The sequence below is a fragment of the Bos taurus genome, chromosome 5, assembly GCF_002263795.3.
Source record: "Bos taurus isolate L1 Dominette 01449 registration number 42190680 breed Hereford chromosome 5, ARS-UCD2.0, whole genome shotgun sequence".
NCBI classification, from domain to species: Eukaryota; Metazoa; Chordata; class Mammalia; order Artiodactyla; family Bovidae; genus Bos; species Bos taurus.
In genome coordinates, this window is record NC_037332.1 from 107,555,716 (window position 1) to 107,577,668 (window position 21,953).

Below are 21,953 nucleotides of genomic sequence, written 5' to 3' on the forward strand. Positions count from 1 at the left end.
CGTAAGGGGAGGAGGTGAGTTTGCATGCTGCAGCACCAGGGCCTCTGCTGAGCCCACGGTGGCTGGACAACAGTGCAGAGTTGTCTCCAGTAAAACACGGTGTGGCCTTGCATCCCCAGTGACCAGCCATTGCATGCTGGCCGCCCCAGAGAGGGGTAGAACCTTGTGCGAGGCAGCTCCCTCACCCTCCCTGACCCTTCGGAGGGGGCTCAGCTGTGAACCACCAGCAGCTAACACCTCGGCGGCTGGAAGCTTCGCTAACCCACCACGAGGTGGTGAGCCACGTTCAAAGTTCAAAATCTAGGGAAAGTGTCAGACTGTCATGATTTTAGAGAGTAGTCATGAAGGAAAAATGAAGAGAAGCCCACTTAGGAGCGGAGATTTGGGAAGGGCCATCGTGTAATTGGCAGCTTTCCAGAGTGCTGATGGGCTAGAGCCTGGCCCAGGTGGCCTGAGTACAGGCCAGCGAGGTCTGGGGTGTGATGGGGAAATTTGCATGTTCCTTGTCAATTAAGGAAGTAGAATCAATGGACTGCAATACCTGGGAACTTACCCCGTAGCCCGGAATCAGAGTAGTCACTCAACAGATGTCTTTTTGAATTGAATAGTGATTCACTGGTTTGGAGTTTCTGTCTGAGGGATCCATTGGTGCTCTTTTTGGAAAGTGTGGGGGTTTTCCCCAGAGTGTGCATGCACCAGTATGCTCACTTTGATTTAACTATACTGTATAGGGGTCTAAAAGTCCTATTCATAACACATGTCAAGCCCTAGGAAGAAAAGGTAAGAAGATTAGAGTTTGTTAGATCTTGACAAAGGAAAACAAAAAACCACAACTGAACAAACAACCTTATCCATCCAATGGCTCCCTCTGAGGTTGACCCTTTACATTCCCCAAAACAGGCACCAACCAAATCCAGTGGACACGCGCCTCGGCAGTTGTACAGCTATACTGGTGCATATGGCTGAGTATCTCTTCTGCACGTGGAAGGCTTCCAGTAAATGATTGTTGGATTGAATTTCATTGCTTTGGTAGTCCTGGCCTTGGCATCTGATGGCTTTCTTTCAGAAGTCAGGTTACTTTTTCTTGCCAAAATATGACCATGACCATTTTTCCTCCTTAAAATCATCCAGTGGGAGTCGTTGAGTAATTTTGAAGAAATTCAGGGCAGTCCATTCTTACCTGCATTGTCCAATGTCACTAGCCACACATTTAAGGTTGCTGGATAAAAAACAGGACACCAGTTAATTTGAATTTCTGATAATTAAAGACTAAATTTGTAGTGTAATTGTGCCCCATGCAATATTTGGGTTATCCTTACACTACAAAATTATTGGTTGCCTACCTGAAATTAATAATTAACTCTGCATCCTATATTTTTATTTGCTTTTTCATTCCAATCCCAAAGAAAGGTAATGCCAAAGAATGCTCAAACTACTGCACAGTTGCACTCATCTCACATGCTAGGAAAGTAATGCTCAAAATTCTCCAAGCCAGGCTTCAATAGTATGTGAACCGTGAACTTCCAGATGGTCAAGCTGGTTTTAGAAAAGACAGAGGAACCAGAGATCATTGCCAACATCTGTTGGATCATCGAAAAAGTGAGAGAGTTCCAGAAAAACATCTGCTTCTGCTTTATTGACTATGCCAAAGCCTTTGACTGTGTGGATCACAACAAACTGTGGAAAATTCTAAAAGAGATGGGAATACCAGACCACCTCCTGAGAAATCTGTATGCAGGTCAGGAAACAACAGTAAGAACTGGATATGGAACAACAGACTGGTTCCAAATCGGGAAAGGAGTACATCAAGGCTGTCTATTGTCCACCCTGCTTATTTAACTTATATGCAGAATACGTCATGAGAAATGCTGGACTGGATGAAGCACAAGCTGGAATCAAGATTGCTGGGAGAAATCTCAATAACCTCAGATATGCAGATGACACCACCTTTATGGCAGAAAACAAAGAAGAACTGAAGAGCCTCCTGATGAAAGTGAAATAGGAGAGTGGAAAATGTTGGCTTAAAACTCAACATGCAGAAAACTAAGATCATGGCATCTGGTCCCATCACTTCATGGCAAATGGATAAGAAACAATGGAAACAAAAAAAAAGAAACATTGGAAACAGTGAGAGACTTTATTTTGGGGGCTCCAAAATCACTGCAGATGGTGACTGCAGCCATGAAATTAATAAATGCTCGCTCCTTGGAAGAAAAGTTATAACCAACCTAGACAGCATATTAAAAAGCAGAGATATTATTTTGGTGACAAAGGTCCATCTAGTCAAAGCTATGGTTTTTCCAGTAGTCATGTATGGATGTGAGAGTTGGACTATAAAGAAAGCTGAGCACTGAAGAATTGATGCTTTGGTGTTGAAATGTGGTGTTGGAGAAGACTCTTGAGAGTGCCTTGGAGAGCAAGGAGATCCAACCAGTCCATCCTAAAGGAGATCAGTCCTGAGCGTTCATTGGAAGGACCGATGCTGAAGCTGAAGCTCCAGTACTTTGGCCACCTGATGTGAAGAACTGACTCATTGGAAAAGACCCTGGTGATGGGAAAGATTGAAGGCAGGAGGAGAAGGGGATGCAGAGGACAAGATGGTTGGATGGCATCACCGACTCAATGGACATGAGTTTGAGTAAACTCCGGGAGATGGTGATGAACAGGGAAGCCTGGCATGCTGCAGTCCATGGGATCGCAAAGAGTTGGACATGACTGAGCAACTGAACTGAAGTCTGGTAACCCTACACATGTGGCTAGCTAAACTTTAATTAATTGAAGTGCATAAACATTTTAAAATTTATTTTCTCAGCCTTGCTCACTATATTTCAAGAGCTCAATAGCCATCTTGAATAGCACAGATATTAGACATTTCTGTCATTGCAGAAGGTTTTATTGGACCCTAATCTGCCAAGCAAAAGATCACAGGAAAGGTTTCTTTTACACACTTAAAAAAAGTTGTATTTGGAGCCTAGAGGACCCCTTGTAACATAGCCAAGAAGCCTCAGTCTCCATCTGTTACTTTTCCTGAACATGCAGGGTATTTATTTATTCCCAACAAGTGGGTCTCTATGACGGAAGCAGTTCCTGCACACTGACTTTTATGGAGGCAGGCATCCTGCTTTTCTCCTGGGGCTACCAGAAACTAAGTCAGCTCTCAGATCAGAGCAGATCAAAATTTAAAGTGTCCTAAATGAAAAATGAATGTGTTGTTATTTGACTTATCAGTCTCCTCACTCACAGATTTTTCTTAAATTGATAATCTGATGACATTACCACCTAGATTATCTGTTTATAACCCAAGTCTGAGATGAGCTTGGAAAACACAGCAGAAGTCTTCCCTCCCTTAATTAGCCTTTTGGGAGAAAACCTGTTTTGCATCGCTGCCTGCAGTGCTGGGAGTCTTACAAGGACCAGGAGTCAATTAAACTTCAGAAGAGACACTTGCCAAAAGTTGATTTTTTTACATATGACTCAGTGGATCTCAAGTAGAAACTGGCTAACATGCCAAATGTGACCAACTTAAAAGTGAGAAGACTATATCAACATAAAGGTCAGGAATCTAAAGGACTTTACATAGTCAACAGTTGTACACCAAAATATTATAAAAAACAAAATTAAAGACAAATGACTTAACTTTCAAAATATTGCTACGTGTGTGACAGAGTTGATGCTGTCTATATATGAGAAATTCTCATGGATCAATAAGCAGAAGACAAGTTCTTCAGTAGAAAAATGACCAAATGATTGGAAAGTCACAAAATAAATACAAAAGTCTAATAGACCTTTAGTGTCTAGGATAGTGACTGTCACACAGCAGACACTCAGTAAATACCCACTGGATGAATGAATGTCTATGAAAAACACTTGATTTCAGGAAAAATAAAAAACTGCAAATTAAAATAACAGTGAAATATCATTGGTCGTTGCTTGTTGGGTCAGCCTTTTAATGTACCCTCCAGGACTTAGTGGTTGGTACCTAGACGTGTGTGCATGCTCAGTGACACAGTTGTGTCTGACTCTGTGACCCCATAGACTGTAGTCCGCCAGGCTCCTCTGTCCATGGGATTCCCCAGGCAAGAAACACTGGAGTGGGTTGCCATTTCCTCCTCTAGGGTATCTTCGCGACCCAGGGATGGAACCCACATCTCCTGCGTCTCCTGCCTTGGCGAGTGGGTTCTTTCCCCCTGGCACCACTTGGGAAGCCATACATAGACATGGGACGCATCCACATCAAGCTCTTTCTCACACCGAGTTGTCCTAGTTGGAGAAGGAAAGGGAGGTCTGTCTTTGTCTTCAGCATGCTGGCTGTCAGGGTGGGCTCTAGAGCCAACAGTGGCTGTAACTCCCACTTGAATGCGGCCAAAATACAGAAGTAGAAATGAGACGGAAAGACCGAGGGAGAGAGAAAGAGAAAGTGCTCTGGTGAAACTTGAGTCGATATATCCAGTCAGCTTTAAGGCTAGTGTACTTTCTTCCTTTCTGTGGTTTTGTGAACCAGTTAATTCTACTTTTTTTTTTTTTTTTGTGCTAAATTTAGTATGAGCTTGGACTTCCACTTCCTATCAAGATGGCGGTCAAAGGGACCAAAATTACCCTCCTACCAGAAGCAACAAAAAAATCTAGAGAAAGTATTTTAAGTAGCCATTTTCAAGATATTGGATATCAACACACTGCTATTCAAAATAGAAAAACAACAAGGACCTATTGTTTAACACATGGAGTTCTGCTCAATGTTAGGTGGCAGACTGGATGGGAGGCAGATTTAAGGGAGAATGAATCCATGTACACGTATGGCTGAGTCCCTTCACTGTTCACCTGAAACCAGCATAACATCATTAATCGGCTATACCCCAATATGAAATAGAAAGTCTAAAGTCTGAAAAAAAAAAAAACCAAGATATTGGACATCAGACCTGATGAAAGGGGAAAAGAATGAGGTAAGCCCTATGCACGCCCAGCCTACTGCCTTGAGAGATTTTCCAGATGGTGACACGGAAAGGTGGAATCTGGGTAGAGCCTGGCAGATTCCCTGAGTTGAGAAGTTGAGCTAGAGTCCAGGGAGACCAAGACAGCCAGAGTTTGCAGGGCAGAATATCAGAGAGGAGAGCACTACACACACACACACAGAAAAAATGACAACAACAACCAAAGTCTAGAGATCTGCAGAGGGTCCCCCTCAGCTGTTCAGCAAAATTGTCACCAGCACGTGAATTCGAGGGAACTGTTCAAGACCAGGGAAAGAACCACCTGAAGGTGTTGCAGAAACAAGAACTCATCCAGGGCCTGCAGAGTGCCTGTTCCCGCCAGCCAGACTGGAAATCTTATAACTCACAGATCATTAAGCAAAGTACTCAGAAGGATTTTGCCTCAGTTGTAGGAGAAAAGCTGGCTCTCGATTAAATGCAGGTCTGGTCCTGCCTAACAGATTTTTTTTTTTTCAGATTTTTAAAAATAAGATGAAAGGATCAAATTGTTTCCAAGTAACTGGGCTCCAAAATCACTGCAGATGGTGACTGCAGCCATGAAATTAAAAGACGCTTACTCCTTGGAAGGAAAGTTACGACCAACCTAGATAGCATATTAAAAAGCAGAGATGTTACTTTGCCAACAAAGGTCCGTCTAGTCAAGGCTATGGTTTCTCCAGTGGTCATGTATGGATGTGAGAGTTGGACTGTGAAGAAAGCTGCTACTGCTGCTGTTGCTTCAGTGAAGACAGGTGAGTGTCGAAGAATTAATGCTTTTGAACTGTGGTGTTGGAGAAGACTCTTGAGAGTCCCTTGGACTGCAAGGAGATCCAACCAGTCCCTCCTAAAGGAGATCAGTCCTGGGTGTTCATTGGATGGACTGATGCTGAAACTGAAACTCCAGTACTTTGGCCACCTCATGCAAAGAGTTGACTCATTGGAAAAGACCCTGATGCTGGGAGGGATTAGGGGCAGGAGGAGAAGGGGATGGCAGAGGATGAGATGGCTGAATGGCATCACCAACTCGATGGACACGAGTTTGGGTAAACTCTGGGAGTTGGTGATGGACAGGGAGGCCTGGTGTGCTGTGATTCATGGGGTCACGAAGAGTCGGACACGACTGAGTGACTGAACTGAACTGTGCTCCAGAATATACTCAAAAATTGAAACTACAGAAATATCCAGCACTCAACAAGGTAAGTTCATGATGAATGGCATTAATGAAAAATTATTGGGCATACACACAGATAAGTGGAGAATATGACCCATAATGAGAAAAGTAAATAATCAAACTGACCCAGAACTGATGCAGATGTTAGAATTAGCAGGCAAGGATATTAAAATAGTTATTATAACTCTGTTCCATAGGTTCAAAAGGCTAGAGAAAAGGTTGAATATGTTAAGTAGAAACATGGATGATATTTTTAAAAGACCCAAATTCAACTTACAGAAGTACAAACAATAGTGTCTGAGGTAATGGGTATATTGGGTGGGATTAATGGCAGATTATTTGTAATGTTTTCAAAGTTTGTCCATGTTGTAGCATGTATTAGTACTTCATTCATTTTTATACCTGAATAATACTCCATTGTATGGATATACCACCATTTATTTATCGATTCATTAGTTGATGGACATTTGTTTCTACCTCTTGGCTGTTATGAACAGCACTGCTGTGAAAACTCATGTACACGTTTTTGTGTAGGCATGTGTTATTGCTCTTGGGGATATACCTTGGAGTGGAATTTTCCTAAGCTTCTTTATCCTCTTATCCCCATTTATCAAGTACATAAATAGTCCAATTCCAGCTGGAATTGCTGGAATTACAGGGTAACCCTGCGTTTAACCTTTTGAGGGAGCAGCTGCACCACTTTACATTCCTAACAGCGGTGAAGTCCAGGGAATCTATTTTTTGCTGTTGCTGCTTGTGCTTTTAGTGTCATATCTAAGACACCAGTGCCCAGCTACAGCTCATGAAGATTCATGCCTAGGTTTTCTTTCGCATTTGGATACATGATCCCTTCCAAGTTAATCTTTGTGTGTGGTATGAAGTAGGAACTCACTTTCTTTTTTGTTTGTTTCCCTGTGGCTAGTTTGTTGTCCCAGCACCGTTTGCTGAAAAACCATTCTTCCCCATTGAGTGGTCTTGGCATTCTTGTTGAAAATAAACTGATCACAAACGGGTGGGATTATTTCTAGTCTCTTAATTCCATTGAGCTGTATGTTTATCTGTATGTCAGTTTCACCCTACCTTGGTTACTGTAGTTTTGTAGTATGTTTTTGAAATCAGAAAATGTGTTTTAATTTTACTCTTGTTTTTCAAGATAGTGTTTGCTATTCCCTTGAAATTCTGTACACCTTTTAGGATCAGCTTGTCAGTGTTTGCCAAAAAGCAAGCTGGGATTTAATAAGGACTGTGATAATCTGTAGCTTAATTAGAGAGTATTGCCAACTTAACAATATTAATTCTTCCAATCAATGAACACAGGACATCTTTCTGTTTATTGAGGTCTTCCTTAATTTCTTTTTGCAATATGGGTACAAGTTTTACACATCTTTTGCTAAATTCTAATTATTTTATTCTTTTTGATGCTATTGTAAATGGAGTTGTTTTCTGAATTCAGTTTGTTCATTGCTAGTATATAGAAATATAATTGATTTTTGTATGTTGTTTGTGTATCCTGTAAACTTGCTGAATTCAATATTAGTTCTTATCATTTTTTAGTAATTCCTTAGGATTATCTATATCATGTCACTTGCAAATAAGCATAGTTTTCCTTTTTTCTAATCTGTTCTTATTTAACTGCCCTGGCTTGAACCTTTCATACAATGTTGAACAGAACTGACAAGAGCGGACATTTTTGTCTTGTTCCAGATCTTAGAGGAAAGCACTGTCTCTCACCATTGAGTACAGTGTTTGCTGTGGATTCAAATTATGTTTACTTTTAATTAAGCATTTTTGTAAATTCATCCAATATTTTACACATAGTTTTGAAATTTACTAATCTCTCAATTACCTATTGAGAGTGAACAAAGCTAGTTTTATCTTCTGAATGTGACTTACAAACACGTAAGCCCTGCTGCAAATTTGTTTCTATTTGGTGCTGGCGGTAACCAAAGAAAAAAGATATTTGACCTTACATTAACATTCCCCGAGGCTGTCTTAAGCCTGATGCTAATTTGATGGAGTTAATAGTTAATTTTTATAATCCCTCTAATGGCTCTGTGGATGATCACAATGCTCTGTGCACAATAGGTTCTCAATAAATATTGATATTCTTTGGAAGGAATGATGCTAAAGCTGAAACTCCAGTACTTTGGCCACCTCATGTGAAGAGTTGACTCATTGGAAAAGACTCTGATGCTGGGAGGGATTGGGGGCAGGAGGAGAAGGGGACGACAGAGGATGAGATGGCTGGATGGCATCACTGACTCGATGGATGTGAGTCTGAGTGAACTCCGGGAGTTGGTGATAGACAGGGAGGCCTGGCGTGCTGCGATTCATGGGGTCACAAAGAGTTGGACACGACTGAGCGACTGATCTGATCTGATCTGAATTGATCATAGGAGAAGGGGTAACATGGAAAAATAAAACCCAAAGATAATCCAACATTCAAATTTTAGCCACTAATTTTTATCCCAACATCGCTCTCCAATTTCCCCTCTAAGCTTCTATATCCTTTTGTGCTCTTTATCGAGTGTATAAGTAGCCTAGACTATAGACACTCAGGGAAGAGAGGAGAAAGTTCTGGTTAATCCACAGACACTCCAATTCGAATCTGAGTTATCCAATGGGGTTTGTACACAATTCTGTGATCTTAAAACAAATCCTTATCATCAGGAAAAGTAATTCCCTATTGGCACTCAACAAATATTTGGCAGTTTAAAAAGGAATATTCTAGGTTTAACAAACCTGGCTAGTAGATGAATGTAAGATTCTTGGGATGATAGTTTCTTTAGGCCATAGTTTCTAAATCTATTTTTTAAAGTGGGGTGGGGTAGGGTAGGGTGTGGTATGGTGAGGGATGGGCTTCCCAAGTGGCACTAGTGGTAAAGAACCCGCCTGCCAATGCAGGAGCCACAAGAGATGTGGGTTTGATTCCGGGGTGGGGAAGATCCCCTGAAGGAGGACATGGCAACCCACTCTGATATATTTGCCTGGAGAATCCCATGGACAGAGGAGCCTGGTGGGTTACAGTCCATAGGGTCACAAAGAGTCGAACAGGACTGAAGTGACTTGCCACACACACACAGGGTGGGGAATAGGACCAGGTTATCTCTAAGGGTTTTTCAATTTTCTTCTAAGACCCTATTTTATGATTCTATTTAGGTCATCTTTCTTTCTTGGAAGCTACTACTTTACATGCTCCATTGATTGTAACCAAAAAGCACCAGGTAGATAAAAACACTTCTCATTCTTATTTGGGGGTGGTGTAAAGGGGTGCTAAGGAAATCTGCCTGACATTGTCAAGGATCAGGGAATGAAAAAATTATTAAGAGTTGAGAGTCCTTAATGGTCATCCAAATCAATCTACCATCCATTGTGGGAATTCCCTTCAATATCATGTACAGATCAGTCATCTAGCTTCTGTCTGAATGTTTCCTATAGTAGGGAGTTCACTGGCTCACAGGACAGTTGATCCCAATTTAGGGCAGTTTTAATTATTAGCAAATTCTTGCTTATATTAGGCTGAAATGTGTCTCCTGGTATCGCCTACCAGTCTGGCCTTTGGAGACACCCAGTTCGTTTGCCTGGAGAATGCATGTGCTTAAACAACCTTGTGGGCTTTTGTTGTTGTTTATGTATTTGGCTGCACCATGCGGCATGCAAGAGATTTGTCTCTGACCAGGGATTGAACCCATGCCCCCTGCAGTGGAAGCACAGAGTCTCAACCACTGGATGGCTTGGGAAGTCCCCCAGCCTCGTGTCTTAAAAATCCCAAATTCAGTGTTAAGGAAGTCTTGGATCATCATCTGCAGATGTAGTTTCCTCTCTCAGGATTTCAGCTCTGGTTCCAGATTGCATATCAGTCAAAGAGAATGAAAGAGCAACCTTGGCACTTGCTATTTGCCCAGAAAAGTTTGTTTTCAGTTCTTTCTCACTAGCACGTACAAGGGGAAAAAAAATATCCATAAGCTACACTAAGATCCAATGCCTTGGCCTAGCTAGATGTGATAATTTGGACTAAGAGAGCCCACTGGTCACTGGCTGGGTGACCAGGGCATCACGCTTCCCTTTCTGTGTATTCATTTTCTCACCTGTTTTATCTGCACCCCTCACCCCTCCTCAAAGGGAGTTCAGGAAAATGACAATAATAGTATGGCTATGTGAAAAGCTTTGAGTTTGAAAGATTCTAGGGAAATACAGGATGCTATTAGACTGGACCTGTCCTGAGAAATAACAACTAAAGGCCAATGAACACACTTAAAGAATTAAAACTATGGTAAAATAACTGTATGCCATTGCATCACCTTTCAAACACACAGACATGCAAACCCAGCTGGAAAACCATCTCATCCTAAATTAAATGTGAGGGTTAGGACTGTCTTCAGGTTGAGTCACACGGATCGCCCCTTCAAGTTCCGCGACTACTGTCAATCTTAGCTGTGCAGTGGGCTCTTGTCAGGATCAGGCACATCAGACTTCACTGGACACAACACTGACTGTTCCTGGTGCCTGTATTTTTACCTGAAAAAATAATAAAGGTCTTTTTAAAAAAAAACAAAAACTCCAGTTAATACTAAATAAATACTGAAAGATTACAGTGTGTTAGACGCTGACAAGATATCATAATATCTAAATGAATTTATTGACCTTTAAATGAAGCTTGGCCCACATGTCTGTCTGTCACAATTTCCTACTTATTTCCTTCCCCACTTTTTCCCCATTGTCAACTCTTGTTATTCTCAGTGGTCATGGAAAAAGAAATATATTAGTTTGAGTGATGAAAACAACACAGGCTGGCAGGTTCTTTCTCTTCCTTTACTGAACTATTTTCTTTCTTTTAAAATATAATTGACATACAACAATATATCAGCTTCAAGTGTCAACATAATGATGTGGAATCTGTATATATTTCAAAATGATAAGGGCAGTAAGTCTAGCTAACATCTTTTAAGAGAGCTATTTCTAATCAGACTCATTACAGAGCTTCTAACAGTAAGAATCGAAGGCTCTGACACGAGCTTATACTGACAAACACAATCTCAGGAAGAAGTTCCCTTTGGTTCTCTCCCCAACTCCTCTAGAGAATGTGCTAGTGATAATACCCAGTGAAATAATACCCAGTGAATATCCAGTGAAAATATTACATATTTTCTATGTGTAATTACAATGCAACAGGACTATCAGATTGCATTAAGTTTGAAGTGTTCTTTTCATGAAGGAAATTGGCATTTGTATTATTGGAGAGAGAAACCAGTTTTGGGGAAGGAGGAATGAATATAAAGATGTAGGGCAAAGTGGACAAGTGAGGTTAGAGAGGTAAATAATTGAAGCTTTATATCCTATAGGTAGTACTTGAATAATAATAATTTTAAAGGCCGTCTTAAGGGAAGTCTGTTGATGTGCTAGTCCTGAAAGAGAGGAAGGAGGTCTCTGTCACAGCGGGGTCAGCTCACATTTTACCCTCTTTCTATTCCCCACGACAGGTAGCTTCCCCTATGGGCCTGGGAATAGTGACAGACCCTCCAAAGGCATCTTGTATATGCTTGTATATGGGGGTGAAATGTTGGTAACAACTTCAAAGTCCAAAACTGAAGTTCAACCATGTGATGAAAGATTATTCTGACACGTAAAATAATATTGTATATTTAAAAATTAGTGATAATTTTGATGGAAATATGATTAGTGTTAGGTTAAAAATAAAACAACACATACGTTAAAAAAAAAAGAAAGTAAGAAATATACCCACAAATAAAAACACAGATAAAATATTGGAAGGGAATATACCAAAATATTAGTGTGGTTATTTCTCTATGGCAGAATTATGACTGATTTTTACTTTCCCCCCCTTATATCCTATTTTGTAAATTTTCTAAAAATAATATGTATACTCCTGGAATAATAAAACAGTGAAGGTTGGTTTTTAAAGAGTGTTAACAGATAAATAAAATGGTTTTCCATTCTTTAAACAGATAAAATAATGTAATTTAAAAAAATATGTCCTTTGTTGTTCCGATGAATAGAATTTATTATAAACTTGGTTTGTTGTGTGTGAGTGTTTATAAATGTAAGTGAGTGTGTATAAATATGTGTGTGTGTGTATAAATGTGTGTGAGTGTGTATAAATGTGTGTGTGTTGTGGGGGAGATCTTGGATACACAGAGTTAAATTTAACCTTTCAAATTAATCACATGGTTGACATCTGCTATGACCAGGGCCCCATCCCAGGTATTGTACAGGATACGGTTTTTATGAAGCACACACCTTGTTTACAGAAGGCCTACATCCGATGTGGAAAAAAAGGCTTAAATATGTGGAAAAGTCAGTAACAATCACCATAACAAGCCGATGGGTTTTTCTGCCAGTTGTTACATGATGTTCTGTTCATGTAATTTGATGATCAGAAGACGCTTCTTCTTCTTCTTTTTTTTTTTTAGAAGCTGCTTCTTGAGAGGACCTGTCCACTTGAAAACATCTTAGTCAGTGTTTTTTGGGATGTTATCTGTCTTTAGGTAATAACCATGTGTCACAGGAATCTGCTGACTTAAGACATTTTCCCCCATTTATAAAAAGTTGAAATAAAATTGATTTGGCAATAAGATAGGGGCTAAGTCTTTAAAAGGGTTTTAAATTTCTCTTCAGGCCAGGTTCAGCCTTTGGGCCTCCTTCTAATTACTACCTGTGACAATTTTTTCTAACCAGTGCCTAGCACTTATGTCCTGATTCTTGGGTAGCTAATCCAACACTTCAATCTGTCCTGGTTTGTTATAGGCAGAGACAAGTGATAAGATTGCCCAATCCTCTTGTGTCATAACTTAATACCTCTGTTGAAGCTCGGTGATCAGGGCTGCAGAGATGCGCAGATAGACAGCTAAAATCAGCCTAGCAGTTGAAAAGGTCTGCTTTGACAAGCTGCTCCCAACATGTGCTAAGCTATGAAGCAATAGCAATATTGTCTTGTCTTTTTCTAGGAAACCCCTACATCCAAATTTAGATACCACATGCACATCCCTAACCCAGTAGAATCATGACTTTTGTTACTGTTTAGCACCCTTATTCAAGAATTAAAATCATATTGCATATAAAGTATGAAATCAGACATACTCTCTCTGCAGTGGGAACCTAATCAGGAGATGCACATAAAAGAACCCGAGAAGTGCTTTAGGGGAGTGTGATGGAGGGGGAGTCTTGGAGAGGGAAAGAAAGAATCATTTTAGGATTTTCTTAGAGAAATTATAAAGAAACTTCACTGGAAGTCCCAAGGGGAGTAGGCTGAAGTAACTCGCCACTCTGACAAAGGAAAACCAACTTGTTATGAATTCAGTTAGAGGAAGAGTCCAGCTCTGCCAGTCTCATCCACTATACCCCTGGGTGGTCCAGGCTCCTCTTCCTTCATCTTTCCCTGTTGTTGCCTTGTGTGTGCGTGTGTGCTAAGTCACTTCAGTTGTGTCTGATTCTGTGCGACCCTATGGACTATATATAGCCCGCCAGGCTTTTCTGTCCATGGAATTCTCTACGCAAAAATACTGGAGTGGATTGCCATGCTCTCCTCCAGGGGATCTTCCTGACCGAGGGATCGAACCTGCATTTCTTGTATTGGCAGGTATGGTCTCTACCGCTAGCACCACCTGGGGATCCTTGTACTGTGTATAATTTTAGGAGCTTTGTGATTCAACTGGAGAAAGATGAGCCTACTACTTAAGGACTACTAGTATTGTCTTAAAATAATGTATACTTCTGTCTACTGTAGATCATTACTCAGTGTAGAACTTGGAGCTCTTTTCCTAATTCTCAGCCATCCTAAGAGAACAAATTTTACAATGTCTTCAATTGGTCTAAATGCATACAGACATTTGGAAGATGAACTATTATTGCTGTTGTTACTGAACTTGCTAAATATTCTTTCTAGTTACAGAGTTAATCTGACTGTAATCTGTGAAGATTAATAAGCAAATTATGTTCAGTAAAACCATTTTAAGAGAAATGTTATTAAATTATGAATGTTAAAGTAGCACATATACTTTTCCTTGATCATTAATGACTGGTTTGGCAGAATTATATGCCACTGAAAAAATCTTCTTTGCATAGTTTTTATTGTTGTTCAGTCACTAAGTCATGTCTCATTCTTTGTGACCCCATGGACTGCAGCACTCCAGGCTTTCCTGTCCTTCACTATCTCCCTGAGTTTATTCAGGTTCATATCCATTGAGTTGGTGATGCTATCTAACCATCTCATCCTCTGTTGTCCCTTTCTCCTCCTGCCTTCAGTCTTTCCCAGCATCAGGGTCTTTTCCAGTGAGTCAGATCTTTGTATCAGGTGGCCAAAGGATTGGAGCTTCAGCTTCAGCATCAGTCCTTCCAATGAATATTCAGGATTGATTTCCTTTAGGATTGACTGGTTTGATCTCTTCACAGTCCAAAGGACACTCAAGAGTCTTCTCCAGCTCCACAATTCTTAATTCTAAGGCATCAATTCTTTGGTGCTCAGCTTTCTTTATGGTTCAACTCTTACATCTGTACGTAACTACAGGAAAAACCATAGCTTTGACTATGCACACCTTTGGTGGCAAAATGGTGTCTCTGCTTTTTAATACACTTTCTAGGTTTGTCAATAACTTTCCTTCCAAAGAGCAAGTGTCTTTTAATTTCATGGCTACAGTCCCTGTCCAAAGTGATTTTGGAGCCTAGTAAAACAAAATCTGTCACTGCTTCCAGTTTTTCCCCATCTTTTTGCCATGAAGTTTTGGGACCAGATGCCATGACTTCGTTTTTTGAATGTCGAGTTTTAAGCCAGGTTTTTTACTCTCTTTCACCTTTATCAAGAGGCTCTTTAGTTCCTCTTTACTTTCTGCCATTAGAGTGGTATCATCTGCATACCTGAGGTTGTTGATATTTCTCCCAGCAGTCTTGATTCCAGCTTGTGATTTGTTCATCCAGCCTGGCATTTTGCACGATGTACTCTGCACGTAAGTTAAATCAGCAGGGTTTCAGTATACAGCCTTGACGTACTCCTTTTTCAATTTTGAACCCATAAGTTATTCCACATCCAGTTCTCACTGTTGCTTCTTGACCTGCATACAGGTTTATTCGGAGACAGGTAAGGTGGTCTGGTATTCCTATCTCTTTAAGAATTTTCCACTTTGTTATTTATTTTCTGGTTTTTGAGGTATAATTTATGTACAGTTAAAATTCACCTATTTAAAGTGTACTGTTTAATGAGTTTTGAATGAATACAGCCCATACCTACCACCAAAATCAAGATAGAAAATATTTCCTTTACTTTAAAAGTTCCGTGTTCCTTTGCAGTCAGTCCCCTTTGCCCCTTCTTACCCCTGCCCCAGGAATAGATCAGTTTCTATAATTTTACCTTTTCTAGATTCACATGTAAGTGAAATCAGTCACCTTTCACGTCTGACTTCTTTCAGCTAGCATCATGCTCTTGAGATTCATCCATATTACCGTACATATCAGTAGTTTGTTTGTATAGCATTCCAGTACATGGAAATACCAATTTACTTATCCATTCAATTGCCTGTCAATAGATATTTGTTGTGTTTCCAGTTTTGGGCTATGGTGAATAAAATTGCTCTGACATGTCTTTGTGTAGACACATATTTCCATTTCTCTTGGGTGGGTATCTAGCAGTGGATTTGCTGGATTATATAGTTAAGTGTATGTTCAACTTGATTACAAAGTCACACTATTTTCCATACTGGCTGTACCATCATATGTGTGATAGAAACAGATACTTGGCATTCTCGCCACCACTTGGTATTCTCTTTTTAATTTTAGCCATTCTAGTAAGTATGTGATGATATTACATTGTGATTTTAATTTTCACTTTGTCAGTGACTATGATGCTATACATCTTTTCATGTGGTTATCTATCATCCATTTATCTTTTTTGATAAAGTATCTGCTCAAATCTTTTGCACACTTTTATTGCACTCACTGTTTATCTTAATGTTGAGTCGTAAGAGTTCCCTACATATTCTGTTTACAAATATTTTTCCTGATATTTGTTTTGAAGTATTTACTCTAAGTCTGTGGCCTTTTCATTTTGGTAACACTTCTTTTGAATGACAAATTGTTTAAATTTTTATGAAGTCCAGTTTAACAATTTTTCCTTTATGTGCATTTTGTGTCTTAAGAATTCTTTGCCTAACCCAAGGTCACATTGATTTTCTCCTATGTTTTCTTTTGGAAGTTTTATAGTTTTAACTTATATTTAAGTGTATGATCCATCTCAAGTTAATTTTCAGTATTGTATGAGGAAAGGATTAAGGCTCATTCTCTGGCATTGGGGTAGGCCTTGTCCTGGGACTTCAGTAAAGTTAAGTGTCATTTCATTCCCTTTCTCCAACGGGGAGGGTATCTCTCTTCACATTGGGCTGCCTGGGATTGGGGAAGGGGTGCTAAGGATAAGGTAAAACTGTCTTTCCTTCCCTCTTCAATGCATCTTATTTCTCTGCTTTACCTGAGTGCTCTAATTGCCACTTAAAATCCTTAGCTCTTGTGAAGGTATTTTGGCATGTGGATATTCGTTCAAGTTGATATTTCTGTGAGGGAGCAGTCATTGGAAACTTGCTGAAGTCTGAAAGCCAAATGATATGTTTTAAAATTTTTAATTTTCAATTGTCCATTGCTTGTATATAGAAATGCAATTAATTGGTTTTTGTATATTGACCTTGTATCCACTATCCATGTTAAATCATTTAGTTCTAGTAGGGCCTTTTTTTTTTGCATTCCTTGGGTTGTTTCTTTACTGTCTACATGTGTCTCATCTTTTTTCCTCTCTTAGTGCGTTGGTTAGGACTGCTAGTACCATGTTATATAAAGTGGTGGGAATGAATATTCTTATTTGCCATCCTAGAAAGCATTTGTTCTACCATTAAGCATGATGTTAGCTCTAGGTTTTTTGTAGATGTACTTTATCATGTTGAAAAAGTTCCCTTTTATTTATAGTCAGCTGAAGGGTTTTTTTTATATATATATATATATAATGAACAGTTGTTGAGTTTTTTGTTTCTTTGTTTTGGCTATGCCATGTGGCTTGCAGGGCTCTTAGTTCCCCAGTTAGGGTTTAAACCCTCAAGCCATGGCAGTGAAAACCTGAGTCCTAACCACTGCACCACCAGGAACTCCTAGTAGTTGAGTTTTGTCAAGTGATTTTTATGCATCTCTTGAGGTGATTGTATGATTTTTCTCTTTTTTGTTGATAGGGCTTTCCTGGTGGCTCAGTGATAAAGAATACGCCTGCAATGCAGGAGACACCGATTTGACTCCTGGGTTGGGAAGATCCCCTGAAGGAAATGGCAGTCCATTCCAGTATTCTTGCCTGGAGAATCCCATGAACAGAGGAGCCTGAAAGGCTACAATTCATGTGGTTGCCAATGAGTCGGACATGACTTAGTGACTAAACAAAAAAATTAAGTATTTTCATCCTTAAAAAAGAGGGAGATCCTGTTATATGCTACAAGATGGGTGAAACTTAAGGACATTATGCTAAGTTAAATAAACTAACCACAATAAAAAAAAAAATGGCAAATCACACTGATTACTTTTATGTTTACTATTAAATCTTGAGATAAACCCAACATGGACATGATGTATTACCCTTTTAGAAAAAAATCTCTAGATTTACTAAAATTTTGTTTAGGATTTTTACATCATGTTCATGGTAGGTATTGAACTGTAGTTTTCTTTTTGTGTAATATCTTTGTCTGGTTTTGCTAACTAGGTAATGCTAGCCTTATAGTATGAGTTGGGAATTGCTTCTACACTTCTGTTTTTAGAAAAGTTTGTATAGAATTTGTATTATATGGCTATATTTCCTTATGTGCTTGGTATAATTCACCAATTAACTCATCAGGTCTGGAGTTTTCTTTGTGAGAAGATCAACTGTAAATTCAGTTTCTTTGATATAGGGACACTAAGTTTTCTTTTTTTTTCATTAAGTGAACTTTGATAGTTCGTGCTTCAACATACTTGTTCATCTTATTTGTCAATATATCAGCATAAAGTAGTTCAGCATGTTCTCCAATTATCCTTTTAATTTCTGTAGGATTTAATATGATGGCCTTTCTTGTGGTCCTGATATTAGTCAGCTTAATCTTTTCTATTTGGGTATTGCCCAGACTTTAATATTAATACATACAGAAACAATTTTAAAATATAATATATGATCTAATACCTATTATTCTGCAACTTGAGTTTTTTATTTACTATTGTTATGTGACTACATATCTATTTACTTTGTGCTCTTCTATGGCTATATGGTATCAAAATTTATACCATACTTTATTTTCTTGTCAACATACATGCAGATTGTTTCATTTCTTGGTTATAGACAAAGCTGTAGTGGACCTTCTTAGAGTTATTTTTAGTGCATATGCGCAAGCATTTCTCTAAGCTGGGTACCAAGAAGGGAAACTACTGGGTCAATGGCTATGCACACTGCACATTTTAATAAGTACTAACAGACGGCCCTCAAAAAAAGTTGTACTAATTTATGTTATCATTAGCAGCGCATGAGTTTCTCCACACCTCTGTCAACCCTTGATATTATAAATCCATAAAAATTTTGCCAATTTTTTTGAGGGAAAAATACATATCTTATTTTAACTTGCAGTTCCCTAGTTACTGGATTCGTGTGTGTTTTTTTTTTTTTTCCATATGCATTTCTTCCTACCTCAGTTTTCTTTTCCTAATTTCTCCCCCTTTTCTATACAGCTATCTTTCTTTTTCTTTATATTTAAGGTGTTATTTATGTATTTTGGCTATTAGGGTTCCAGTATACAGGTTCCAAGTTTTTCTGCCAGCTCATCCTTGTGCTTTATCGATCAGCATTGTCAATTCTAACATAGTCAAATGTTTTTCTTTATGGCTCTTGGCTTGTTCTTTGAAGTCCTTTCCTATCCCATGTTTCCCTATGTTTCAAAAATTCTTAGAGTTCTTTAAAAAAAAAATTAGCTCCTTAAACTGTGTGGATATCAATTTGTAAATGGTGTGAGGTAGACATCTAATTTCTTTTTCAAAGGAATAACTAATTGTTCAAGCACTGTTTATTAACCTTTTCCCACTGACCTGAAGAAGATTGCCATCTTCCTCATTTATGGACCTCCTATGCACACGTTTCTGTATTCTCTCCATTATCTGTGCTTATCACAATAAGCAGACTTAATCTTATGATTTTCCAATATGCTCTGATATGGGGCAAGTCCCACCCCGCCTTTATTTCTTTTATAATAAAAAAAGGTTTCAAAATCTGTTCCTTGTTTAACTGCCTGATTCTCTTTTCTTCCTCTGGTTGCAAGTGACAAAGAGGTGAAATAAGAATTACCAAAAAAAAAAAAAAAAAGAATTACCATAGGCAAGACAAGGAGCATGAAGAATGGAGAAAGAGAAATTCTCTTAAGATGGTTTTTTTTTTTCCCCCCCTCTACACTTCAAGATGCTACCCTATGAATATGCCAAATAAACATGAAATAAGTTTGTGTGTTCAGCCACTGTCTGAATCATTGGTGCCTTTCATTGCTGTTCAGTTACCAATGGCAGGGACCACGTAAACATCAAATGGGAACAGATGGGAGCTAGAAAGAAACATGAATCAGGGTGAGAAAATGAACAGGGACCTAAATGAGTAAAGAACATGGTGAGAGAAAATAAAAACTTGTATTCTTATGGACCCACCTGCCAGGCAGTCCAGTCTCTGCTTAGAGTATCCACTGGGTTCTTTCTGCTACCTCTTGATGCTTTTTATATTTGGATTACAGAGGTCGGTTCTTTACTGGACACCTGACTTTACAGAGAAAGGAAAAGCACGATTTGGGATATAATAATAATGACTCATAGCAAATACCACTGAAAGTGGGTAGGTGTTAAAAAGGGAGCCCAACAAGCAAGTGCGGTAGTAAAATATTCACATACACAGTTTAATCTTTAAATCTAGCACTGCACCTGTTTTCCTGGTGAAGCTACCATTACACAAGTTGGAAAAGCCGTCACATGGGTTTTGAGTTAACAATGAAATTATTTACAATGAATTTAGCTGTTCCTGACTGTCGATAGGGCCTGGTGGTTGTCATGCGGCTTGTGTTCAGTGCAGTGTGGCCAGAGCTTCATGGTCCAGTAAGTACGACCAGGTAGTAACAAAGGCTTTCAATGGCCGTTCACATAAACATCCTCATTTTTTATGTTCCCCAAACACGAACTTTGTGAGTTACTGATCTCCTTTCAACTCACCAATTTATAATCAATTGTCTGTTTTAAAGTAGGCTATTTTCCCTAGTAAAAAGCAACAATTGCGTCAAGTTCTAAGGAGCTGCCTCAAGAAGTCCCATGTAAGAGGCATTTCTCCCCTTTGCACCAAGTTTACAAATGAAGACAAACCACTTAATACACCGTAATGATATTTACCATTACCAAAGCAAATGAGGGAAGGGGATAGTCTCTAAAACAATGGAATGCGAACACTAAGACTTCAGTGGCCCCTACTGAACTGTTTTAAAATGTTCATAATCTGCTAGCTTCATGAAACCTAATAACCGCTGGCTTTACAACAAACTTTTTTGTACACCTAAAGGGTAGCTTTTGATTAAAAACATTAAAAAAAAAAAGAGTAATTGTTCTACGTATCAGATAAATCGCTCTGGATTGTAGAGCCAGACCTCTCTCTTAAGTGGAGCTCATGCAGCTAGCTTTGGGCATTTGCTAGGAAACGAAGCGCTAACCAATCTTCCGTCCGGCTGCTTCCAACCGCTGGTCTTCCAGTGCGGCCGCACGGCCCGTGCGCTCCGGAGCCGGTCCGCCGCGGGCGCGGGGCCGGGGCCGGAGCCCGGGCGGAGCGCACGCGCGCTCGGAGCAGTTGCGCACGTTTCAGCGCTTCCCGCTCCTACCGTTGGGCTTAAGACTTTCAACCGCCGTCTGGGTCCGGCTTCCTGCTCCGTCGGGTGCCCCCTGGTGCTCATCACCTGCACCATCTTGAGTGGCGGCTGCGCGGAGCAAGGGGTCCAGGGAGCCCGAGGATGCTTTCGAGAAAGCCGCACGTCCAAAGCCGGGGTGTGGATCACACGGGCACACTCAGGCACCTCTAAAGGAAGAGGCAGGCTGTTTTTACTAAGCACCAAGAGAGACAGGAGCACATTAAGTTTCATCCAAGTCAACTCAGCTCCTTCAAGTTTGTGGTAAAAGCCGCAAAGATACGTAGACCTCGTTTCTTCTCGAATCCATCCCCTCCCGCGCGCTGTGCGCTTTTTCCGGGCGGAGTTCGCTGTGACCCTTGACTGCAGTGGGGCGGCCCGTCTCTGCGAGTCAGAGGATCTGTCCTGGGCTTGAAGCCCAGGATGCGGCCTTAAGTGCCATGGAAGGGAGCTTCCCCCCTCCCCCAGCCAATCAGTGTTATGCACAAAGTCTGTGGCCCGAGCAGAGGGGGTCCGGCTCCTCCCGGCTCTCCGCCCACGCTCCGGTCGCGCCACCGTATTTAAATAGGAACAGCAGCTCGTTTTCCATCCATGGCAATCCCAAGAGCCTGCTCTCTCCTCAACACAGCATGGTGGGAGCCTCTCCCCTCTTCCTGAGTCCTTCTCTTGTTTTCTCTTCCCTTCTTCCACAATTAATGCCCAAGTCATGCTTTTCCTAGCTAGCGCCCACTAAAGGATGAGGCTTAGCGACCCGCGGTGACGCTCCCATCCGCCTTCCAGAAGAGGCGGTTTCAAAGGGAACTACAGCTCCCGTGGGGCCTCAGGCTAAGCCACCGCAGGGCATCACGGGAGTCGTAGGCGTCTTCCTGCTCTGTCCCGTTCATTCCTCAAGGTGTCAAC

At 40.2% G+C, this 21,953-nt stretch overlaps 1 protein-coding gene and 1 non-coding gene across 16 annotated transcripts; both read right to left on the minus strand.

Annotated features, from left to right (window-relative positions):
- Nucleotides 1-810: 810 nt before the first annotated feature.
- On the minus strand, nucleotides 811-871 carry MIR2437 (microRNA mir-2437). The gene has a single exon (NR_031054.1). It is a non-coding gene; the product is annotated as a microRNA mir-2437 (primary transcript).
- On the minus strand, nucleotides 835-21,933 carry LOC112446768 (uncharacterized). 15 transcript variants are annotated; one of them, XR_009494655.1, is made up of 6 exons: nucleotides 20,865-21,933; nucleotides 19,825-19,929; nucleotides 16,610-16,726; nucleotides 12,397-12,596; nucleotides 10,440-10,656; nucleotides 835-1,219 (listed from the first exon to the last, which is right to left on the minus strand). XR_009494655.1 is itself a non-coding variant. In XM_059887140.1 (2 exons), exons 1-2 carry the CDS (start codon nucleotides 21,759-21,761, stop codon nucleotides 19,891-19,893), a joined length of 936 nt encoding a protein of 311 aa, XP_059743123.1. In that variant the 5' UTR covers nucleotides 21,762-21,933; the 3' UTR covers nucleotides 19,823-19,890. The 15 variants fall into 15 exon arrangements, 1 of the variants encoding a protein (XP_059743123.1); XR_009494661.1 differs by having other exon boundaries at nucleotides 19,825-19,933; XR_009494656.1 differs by lacking the exon at nucleotides 16,610-16,726 and having other exon boundaries at nucleotides 12,397-12,589.
- Nucleotides 21,934-21,953: the final 20 nt, after the last annotated feature.

Excerpts from the sequence above, each read along its gene's own strand:
- LOC112446768 (XM_059887140.1), bottom strand. The coding sequence starts at position 21,761 with ATGACTTGGGCATTAATTGTGGAAGAAGGGAAGAGAAAACAAGAGAAG. Across the intron at positions 19,930-20,864 it reads AGCAGCCGGACGGAAGATTG|GTGTCCAGTAAAGAACCGAC; the intron begins GTTAGCGCTTCG and ends CTGTAAAGTCAG.